Source organism: Mirounga leonina, unplaced genomic scaffold (genome assembly GCF_011800145.1).
Source record: "Mirounga leonina isolate KUSES-001 unplaced genomic scaffold, KU_Mleo_1.0 Mir_101097, whole genome shotgun sequence".
Classification (NCBI taxonomy): Eukaryota; Metazoa; Chordata; class Mammalia; order Carnivora; family Phocidae; genus Mirounga; species Mirounga leonina.
Genome location: NW_023270062.1, coordinates 327930 through 338107, shown reverse-complemented (window position 1 = coordinate 338107; position 10178 = coordinate 327930). Strand labels below are relative to the sequence as shown.

The 10178-nt window shown below is 43.8% G+C and overlaps 1 protein-coding gene across 4 annotated transcripts; it reads right to left on the bottom strand.

Moving 5' to 3' along the window:
- Nucleotides 1-718: 718 nt before the first annotated feature.
- ASB12 (ankyrin repeat and SOCS box containing 12) lies at nt 719-7282 on the bottom strand. 4 transcript variants are annotated; one of them, XM_035004253.1, is made up of 4 exons: nt 7117-7282; nt 6832-6911; nt 1478-2324; nt 719-1050 (listed from the first exon to the last, which is right to left on the bottom strand). In XM_035004253.1, the coding sequence occupies exons 3-4, from the start codon at nt 2271-2273 to the stop codon at nt 917-919; spliced, it is 930 nt and encodes a 309-aa protein (XP_034860144.1). In that variant the 5' UTR covers nt 2274-2324; nt 6832-6911; nt 7117-7282; the 3' UTR covers nt 719-916. The 4 variants fall into 4 exon arrangements, with proteins under 4 accessions (XP_034860144.1, XP_034860060.1, XP_034860220.1 ...); XM_035004169.1 differs by having other exon boundaries at nt 6832-7282; XM_035004329.1 differs by lacking the exon at nt 6832-6911.
- Between the last annotated feature and the right edge of the window lie 2896 nt (nt 7283-10178).

Sequence of the window (10178 nt, the reverse complement as noted above, 5' to 3'; positions counted from 1 at the left end):
GGAGGGTATTTCTTCCTTTCTTCTGATTTGAACAGTGTATTTCTTCTATGGTTCTAGCACCCATGGACAAGCCTACGATTCTGCTTTCCATCAGGTGACCTCTGTCCCTGAACTCGGACCGTACCTCCTCCTTCACCCTTTCAGAGGAGGGATGGTGTTGGCATCCTGCTGTAACTAATCTCTGGGTTACATTCCTGTCCTGCTTGGCTTCTCAACCTATCCACTATGTAACATATTTTTTATCTGCTTTAAATTATCTGCTATAAATATTTGGTAGTTTGTTTTCCCAGTTAGATCTTGACTATAAACTGGACTAGTGGGAATGCAGTCTATGATTAAAGGTGAATGAATGGGAGGATTGTTAGTTACTTGACTCGGAGGAATAGGGGGTTTGGTGACAGCCCCAGAAAGGGTTCCTTGTAGCAGCCAAAGAAGTGAATGGAGGTACAAGGCTTAGCAAGCAGATGCTACCCTTCCATCCACTTGAATTCTTCAGGACCTTGTTTCTAAGGACAACACAGTTCTAAATTTCCTTGAGAATCTTGAAGGAAGTATAAGCCATTGGGTTACTTTTTTTTTTTTTTTCTCTTTCAGTGGCCAGGACTCCTATGCCTGTCAAATGCCAGATAATTACCATCTTTACCCTTGGCCAACCAGACCCCTTTCCCCAGTGAATCTCCCTCCCCCACACACATAGCAGTCATAGCAGCCACCAGGATTTATTTTGATGAGGATTTTATTGTGGAGGATAATACAGGAGAGCAGCCACCAGGATTTATTTTGATGAGTATCTTATTGTGGAAGATAATACAGGACAGCAGCTCCAGGTGAATAGATGGAGCTGTAGTGTCCTCCAGCTACCTGGATCCCCAGGTGGTTTTTGTAGGCATTGTGGGTTTCTGGTAAGGCTGCAAGGTTACAGTTGGTGTTTGAGGTAGCTAATCAACACAGGGGGAATATCCAGCTGGTTGATGGCTTGTGGTTGGCTGGCCTGGCGCAGAGCTCTGCGGATGACTAAACGGGCCTGTGATAGTAGTGACCGTGGAGTGGCTACAAGGAGAAACAGGTCATAAGAAGCAATTCTCAGTGTAATTCTCCCATCCAAGCCTGCATCCACCCTGCCCTGGCTCCTGCAGCCCTAATTGCTTTCTCCCTTCTAAGAAATCCTCCCCCTACTCTGTCCTCAATGCATGGTGCCAATGGGAACACACTGAGGCCTAAATAGGGCATGCTCAAGGCCACAAAACAGTCATTGGCAGAGCCAGAACCAGAAATTCTGCTAGTGCTATCCCCCACCTTATTTTAGTGATCCCTTTCCTAATAAGGAATCTGTAACTTTTCTCCACTGGGGTCCTAGGAGAGGGAGGAAGATGGTAGTTTCTCCAAATCATCCTAGGAGGATTGGCTTGGGGGGTGATTTGTGGCCCTTGGACCTCAAAGCCAGAAGGTCCATAGAGCTGAGCTGTTTGAAACTCACCTCGGGCCTGTAGCAACAATGCGGTGCCTTTATCATCTTGCAAGTTCAGGTCCAGGGAGAGAGATGGAAGGTAGATGTTAGCACCAAAATCAATTAACAGCTGGATGTACTCTGGTTCACAATTATGGTGGAGACAGATTTCGAGGAGGGTGCGGGGCCGTGGGACACGAGCCAATAGGAGCTGGTCAGTACAGTTGTAGTTGGGGTCTGCCCCATGGAGCAAAAGCAGGCGAAAACAGTCAAGGTGCCCATAGACTGCAGCCAAATAGAGGGGGCCAGAACATGAAGCTATGTTTGATGCCCAGACTGGTAGTTTAGCTTTGACATTGGCCTCTGCACCATGGCCCAGGAGTTCCTGAAGGATGGCAGCAGCACCATCACGGGCAGCTGTGAGTACGGGAGAACAGTTGTTGTAGATGCTACCACCAGGACAGGCACCAGCTTCCAAAAGCACACGCACACAGTCCAGATGGCCATGACTGACAGCAGTGAAAAGTGGCGTCTGTGCCTTGACATCCAAACTGTCAACATCAGCACCATGTGCCAGGAGGACCTGCAAACACCTGAGGTGGCCATAAGAAGCAGCCAAGCGCAAGGGTGTCCCAGGAACACCCCAGCCACTTCTACTGTTGATGAAACGTTTATAACGCTCCTGGCACAAAAGCTGGCCCAAGGTATAGGAGTCGTTGTCATACACTGCTTGATTGAGAGCCTGCTTCTCCCCCATGTCGGTGTCCTCCTCCTCCTTGTCAGGCTGCAGGAGGGAGAAAATCTTGGTGATGTCCATGAGGTTCATCTTGATTGATTGGAGCAGAACTATTTTTATGAGCAGGAGGATATGCCAGGTCTGTGGGTGACAAATATTGGGGGAAGATTGAGGGCCCACATCAAAAAGCCTGGATGCCAGCCCTTGCCCCCCACCCCTTACCATCAGGCTCTTTACTGATGGGCCCCATTCTTCCAATTCCTACTCCATCTCATTTTAGGGCTCAGAGATGGTTTCCAAAACATCAGGCCATTTCACAGCTTGGTGACTTTGCATATGCTGTTCTGCTTGACCTTCAAAATTCTACTTTCTGGGAAGCCTTCCCTAATCTCCTCCTCTTGCTCAGGGATTCCAAAGGATCACAACTAGACTTTAGCTATGAACTTTCACACCACATTTGCATTTATCTGTGCTTCAATGTATAAACTCCACCTATATCACGACTGGGAATTTGGTAGAGGCAACTTCCTTAGTTCAGAATGTGTGGACTAATGAGGTGGCTCTGGTCTGGCAGTTGCTAGGTCAGCAGAATGTTGTTTTGTGGTGTCAAGTTATCATCCCTAAGCATTCTGACATTAGTCTCATGGGGCAGGCCCTCAATTCTACCTGTCAGCCTTTTAGATGAAGTTCAACCTCCTCACAGTCCTTTATACGTGATCTCCCCTCAGACTCACGCCTTATGCTTAGGCAACAGAGTTACACAGGAAATGGATGTTGAATGACATCTACTGATTAAATAAAGAGGTGACATTACAAAGAACATTTCAAGTAAAATGAAATCAAAGAGATGGCAGGAAATAGTCATTTCCAGGGCAAGTCCTCTTTGGTGGACAACTGGTTTATTCCCCAGGACCACTTCAATACAGAAGTCCCTTTGATTCCCAGCACCTCCTTGGAACCCATGGATTCCCTATCCCTTTAGGTTAAACCTTTTCCCGTCATCTCTGCCCCACCCAGTTTAGAACCCTTGCCTCAACCCTCAACTCTTCTCTCACCATTATCCCCAGGCTTTATAAAATTATCCATGGCCCAATAACTGACTTAACCGCTTGACCTTACCTGTCCTGTTCCTAGTGCTCCAAAGCCAGTCACCCACCTCAGTTTGTAATGTCATCAGGGTAAGCTGGTAGGTTTTTCAGAGCTCAAGTCTCCCTACTCTCCCATACCCTGCAGCCATGGTCTCAGGGCCACATACCTCCTTTTATTCACTGTCTATCTCCACCCCTCTTTGTTAGCCTGGGACCTCAGGTACATACCTCATAGAAAAAAACTGTGAGGTGGGTGGGTGGGGTCTCCCTCAATTTTAGGCCCCTTCTCACCCACTAGCATCAACTCCATATATGATCTTATTATTAATGCATTTGAGGTATGCAAATAAATAAAGGGTTTTAGAAATCAGACAGACTTAAGTTTGCAACTGAGCACCCCTAGTTCCTAGCTAAGAAGACTTGGGCAAATCTCTTCCCTTCTTTGGGGCTCAGTTTCCTCATCTACAAGACAGAAATGATAGTCCCTGCTTCATGGGGCTGTTCAGAGGGAAAAAGCTACCATATATTAGGTCTTTAAAGGTGAGTTTCCTCTCTCTGCCCCTTCAACCTCCTCAATGGCTCCTTCCCCTCAACCATCTTAGGAAACAAACACTTTTATCATCTCACTCTTCATCTTTACTCTAGCTACTTTTCTCTTCATCTCTCTCTTTTCACTGGACATATCCAAAAAGTTGTCTACCATTTACTTCCCTATCTCCCATTCATTTCTTCACCCTCTGCAGTCACCCTTCCTCAATCACACACTGAGAGTGTTCTTTAAAAGTCATCCTTGTGGTTAAATCTTCTGGCTGCTTCTCAGATCTTTCTGTCTGTGACCTTCCTGGTACATCTGTTCCCACTGACCACTTTCTCCTACATACTCCTCCCTTGGCTTCCTGACCAGCACACTCTCCTGATTTTTCTCCCCTATGTTCTACCCTGAAATAATTATGCTCCCCTTTGTTCTTTCCTTGATCCTCTTCTTTCCAGTCCTAGAGCTGCAGCTCTCATGTTAATTCTGATGATTTCAAATTTATCACTCTAAGCCCCCCACGTCTCTTTTCAGCAAAAAGTATGTATTCACTGAGTTTCTTCAGGTGCTTCAAAGTCAGTAGTATCACACCACCACTACCATCACCATCATCACCAAACTTGATCCATAGCTGTTTCTCACTATCCATCTGGTCAACCAAACCAGAAACCCAAGACTCATCTCAGTCTTCTTATCTCTTTGTCCGAACTTCATCCAATTACTCATCAAATCTTATGGATTTTACTTCCTAGAGACCTCTATAGACCACCCCCTTCAGACTTATCCCCATTGCCAGTGCTTTACCTAAGCCCCTATCATTCTTTGTGTCAACTGTTGTAGTAGTCTCTTAGCTGTTTTTCCGTCTCAATATTTTCTCCACATTATAACTAAAGTGATCATTTAAAAATACAAATCTTGTCTGTGTCAATCCCGTTTTAAATCCCTTAGTGGTTCCACTTTCTTTCAGAGTATAGCCCAGATACTTTAACCTGGCTCACAGTTCCTTCATGAGCAAATCTTGGTCAACATCTCCAGGCTCACTTCTTGCTACTCCTCTACTTATACTCCATGATCCAGTAATAAGGGAAAAGAAATGATGGCTCTCCATATACGTCATGCTTCTTTCTGTCACATGCAGTTCCTTCTGATGGGTTAGTTCTTCCAGAGTCTGTACTCTTATATAACTATAGCAGTCATGACACTGTATTGTAACTCCTTTATATGGGTCTGTTTTACACCCACTGCAGAATGAGAGGCCATATAAAGTAGTGGTAAGGCATTGTCTGGAATTCTGCTTCAATCCCAGCTACACTACTTAGTAGCTGTGTAACCTAGAGCAGATCACTTAATCTCTCTGTGCCTACTTCTTCATCTGTAAAGAGAAGATGATAGTAGTACCTGCTTCAGTGGGTTATTGTTAGGATTAAGTAAGTTAATAATTAAATTAATAATTAAATGAGTTAAGTGTTAGAATATCACCTGAATATAGTAGTCAGTAACTCAGTAATTGTAATACCAAGTGATTATTATTACCTAGGCCTCCCTTTTCTACTATTGCTCCCTTACTTAAAGTCCTATAACCTCAGAGCTGGAATGCATCAAATCATTTAATTCCCTTAATTTAGAGATAGAAAACCCAAGGCTCAGAGGTGAGCAGGGACTTTTTTCTAAGGTCACATGGCTATTATTGTCAATTGTCTCATAAGCGAGATCCCAGAACACACCTATAATCTTGTGCTTTTCAAAGCTATTTCACATAGTGGGACAGGTAATATCATCCCCATTTTGTGGATGAAGAAAACCAAAGTCTGAGAGGGAAGGGATTTGCCAGGCACCTTACATCAAGGAAATAGCAGAGCCAGAAATAGATACATGTTTCCCTACTGTCCATCCTGTTCTTTCTATTGCAACTTGAAAAACAAACACATACCTCTTTCCCTTGCCTTAAGTAGAGTTACACAGCAGTTCCCAGAATCCTCAGTTTTGAGGATCATGCTGAATTCCAGGGACTTCAGTCATGGAAGATTTCTTTACAGATCATTTCTTCTGACAGCCAATAGGGATTCCCTTACTATTTGGTGGAAGGGGAGGCTGGTTCCAGGGAGATGAAGAGGGCAGGGAGTATGGAAGGAAATGCTGAAGCTCTCCCAAAGATCATACCAGGAGTCCACAGTAGGACCCATCTAATAAGCCTCCATAGGGTGATCAAGTCATGGACCCACTGACTTGGGAACTTGAGTGAACTGTGCCTTATTAGATAGGATAAGAAAATCTAATTAGTCTATTGTCTAACTTCACCTTGCTGTGGTTATTAAGCTAAGAGTTATTATGTGACCATTCTATGCAAGGATCCCCTTCCTGATCCCCAAAGGGCAGGGGTTTTAAGCCTTTTTGTGTGACATTGACCTCTATGGAAATTTGGTTAAGTCTCTTATCCCCTCTCAGAATGGTTTTCAATACATAAAACAAAATATATAAGATTAAAGGAAACCAATTTTGTTTAAATACAGCTATTTTTTAAACTGTATGATATAGTAATAAATGTTCTTTATTAACACATTAAATACCAAGATCTATTAATAATTTCTAAGTGATGATGAGAATAAATGACATTTTCAGATCTCGTCCACAAGTGTAATATGATATGAAATATGATTTCTTCTGGTGACCAAGTTATAGGAACTGGTAATACTACTGCCATTTGCTGTCTGCTCATCCTTGAAAGGATATGGTAAATTTCAGTTAGAGATTAGAGGTAAAAAAAAGTAATTGTTTCAACCATGTTTTTGTACCCTTTAAATTCTATCTAAGGCCCTCTTGTGGGCCTATAAATATGTGTTAAGAACTACAGGGAAGTGGTTGGTTTCAGTGGGCCCTAAAACAGTCCTCTAGGCATTAGTAGATTATTTTTAAGCTTTATCTTCCTCCCCACAACCTGAGGAGCTCTGCCCTTCTGCCTTTGAGTCCAGCCAGATGCACCTCACAATACAGACAAATAACACACAGGGACACAAAGACAAATCCTTACCTTCCCTATATTGTATAACCACAATTTCCTTCATTCTTGAAGGTCCATTTGGACCCCAGAGCCTTGGCACACACACCCTCCTGGGACAGATATAGCAGGAAGCCATTATCATAACCCTCCTTCCCTGTGTGGGCAGATTTCCTACCAATCTCCCAAGCACCCCCAGAAACTAGATCCAGTAAGAAAAACCTATGAAGGGTGGTGATTACAGGTCCACAGGCCTGCAACCCTAAGGGTTCATTCCTCCCTGGCAGCATCATTGGGTTCTAGGCTCCAGATACTCACTGGGCTTCGGCCTGAGGCCAGGCTGCCTGGAGTTGCTGCCAGCTGCTGCCCCTCTGCAAAGCACTGAGCCCTGATTTCCCTTCCACAGGGAGCCCCTATTTGCCCTGAGGCCTAAGCAGGCAGGGTCCTTGGTTTCCACTGTTAACAACACTGCCTAAAGGCTAGGCATCAGGTCCAGGGGCTAATTTTAGGCTATCCTCCACCCCCTTTCAAGGGCAGTCTTATCTTACTAGTGCCTTTCTGGGAGCCATCCCAGCAAAAGGAGGGGAGGGGCATTTGTAGGGAAGTCCTGAAAGGTCTGACTGACAGATAGACAGGTGCTTGGTGAGGCAAGGCCTCAGGCTTCTAGTGTGTCCCTGCTTACCCATCCCCACCTTTGAAACAAGCAAAAGAGCCAGGCTTCCTGCACTGTGGGTGTTCTCACCTATCCACCAAGGGGCCTGAGAAGGCCCAGCCTCCTCTACTACATCTCCCTCTGGGCCAGGGACTCTTTTCTTTCCCTCCCAAACTTAGCCTCTCTGAATTTCCTTTTTCCATTCTTGAAGGTCCAGCCAAACATTGCTCTCCCCTCACACCACCCTGCCTCCACTCCCAAGAGTGAGGACAGTGAGAAGCAGAGAATCCCATACTGGAACATGTATCAGTAAAGTTTAAGAAGTTTTTAAAAGAAAGTTTGAGAAAGCCATGTTCATTTATAAAGGCCTCCCCAATGCAATAACCACATGTCTGCCTGAAGAAAATGCCCACAAACTCTGCCAATCTTCTCATACCTAAGGCATCAAACCAAATATATCCAGCACTGGAAACTTTGTCAAAAGCTCAGTTCTTTCTTTTTTTTTTATGTTATGTTAGTCACCATACAGAACATCAATAGTTTTTGATGTAGTGTTCCATGATTCATTGTTTGCGTATAACACCCAGTGCTCCATGCAATACATGCCCTCCTTAATACCCATCACCTGGCTAACCCATCCCCTCATCCCCCTCCCCTCTAAAACCCACAGTTTGTTTCTCAGAGCCCATAGTCTCTCATGGTTCATCTCCCCCTCTGATTTTGCCCCTTCATTTTTCCCTTCCTTCTCCTAATATCCTCCATGCTATTCCTTATGTTCCATAAATAAGTGAAACCATATGATAATTGACTTTCTCTGCTTGACTTATTTCACTTAGCATAATCTCCTCCAGTCCCATCCATGTTGATGCAAAAGTTGGGTATTCATCCTTTCTGATGGCTGAGTAATATGCTATTGTATATATGGACCACATCTTCTTTATCCATTCATCTGTTGAAGGGCATCTCGGCTCTTTCCACAGTTTGGCTATTGCAGACATTGCTGCTATGAACATTGGGGTGCATATGGCCCTTCCTTTCACTACATCTGTGTCTTTGGGATCAATACCCAGTAGTGCAATTGCTGAGCCATAGTGTAACTCTATTTTTAATTTTCTGAGGCACCTCCACACTGTTTTCCAAAGTGGCTGTACCAACTTGCATTCCCACCAACAGTGTAAGAGGGTTCCCCTTTCTCCACAACCTCTCTAACATTTGTTGTTTCTTGCCTTGTCAATTTTTCCCATTCTAACTGGGGTAAGGTGGTATCTCAATGTGGTTTTGATTTGAATTTCCCTGATGGCTAATGATGATGAACAGTTTTTCCATTTGTATGTCTTCTTTGGAGAAGTGTCTGTTCATGTCTTCTGCCCATTTTTTTTTTTTGCTTTTTGGGTGTTGAGTAGGAGAACTTTTTTTTTTTTTAAATTTTATTATGTTATGTTACTCACTACAATACATCATTAGTTTTTGATGTAGTGATCCATGATCCATTGTTTTCGTATAACACACAGTGCTCCATGCAATACGTGCCCTCCTTAATACCCATCACCGGGCTAACCCATTCCCCCACCCACCTCCCCTCTAAAACCCTGTTTGTTTCTCAGAGTACATAGTCTCTCATGGTTCATCTCTCCCCCCGATTTCCCTCCCTTCATTTTTCCCTTCCTTCTCCTAATGTCCTCCATGCTATTCCTTATGTTCCACAGATAAGTGAAACCATATGAAAATTGACTATCTCTGCTTGACTTATTTCACTTAGCATAATCTCCTCCAGTCCCATCCATGTTGATGTAAAAGTTGGGTATTCATCCTTTCTGATGGCTGAGTAATATGCCATTGTATATATGGACCACATCTTCTTTATCCATTCATCTGTTGAAGGGCATCTTGGCTCTTTCCACAGTTTGGCTATTGCAGATATTGCTGCTAGGAACATTGGGGTGCATATGGCCCTTCTTTTCACTACATCTCTGTCTTTGGGGTAAATACCCAGTAGTGCAATTGCTGGGTCATAGGGTAGCTCTATTTTTAAATTTTTGAGGAAACTTCACAGTGTTTTCTAAAGTGGCTGTACCAACTTCATTCCCACCAAGAGTGTAAGAGGGTTCCCCTTTCTCCATAACCTCTCGAATATTTGTTGTTTCTTGCCCGGTCCATTTTTGCAATTCTAACTGGTGTAACGTGGTATCTCAATGTGGTTTTTTTTTGTTGTTGTTTTTTTTTTGTTTTTTTTTTTTTTAAGATTTTATTTATTTATTTGTGAGAGAGCGAATGAGAGACAGAGAGCATGAGAGGGAGGAGGGTCAGAGGGAGAAGCAGACTCCCTGCCGAGCAGGGAGCCCGATGTGGGCCTCGATCCTGGGACTCCAGGATCATGACCTGAGCCGAAGGCAGTCACTTAACCAATTGAGCCACCCAGGCACCCTCAATGTGGTTTTGATTTGGATTTCCCTGATGGCTAATGATGATGAACATTTTTTCCTGTGTCTGTAGGCCATTTGTATGTCTTCCTCAGAGAAGTGTTTTTTCATAACTTCTGCCCACTTTTTGACTTGATTATTTGTTTTTTTGGTGTTGAGATTGAGAAGTTCTTTATATATCTTGGATACCAGCCCTTTATCTCTACTGTCATTTGCAAATATCTTCTCCCATTCTGTGGGTTGCCTCTTTGTTTTGTTGACTGTTTCCTTTGCTGTGCAGAAGCTTTTGATCTTGATGAAGTCCCAAA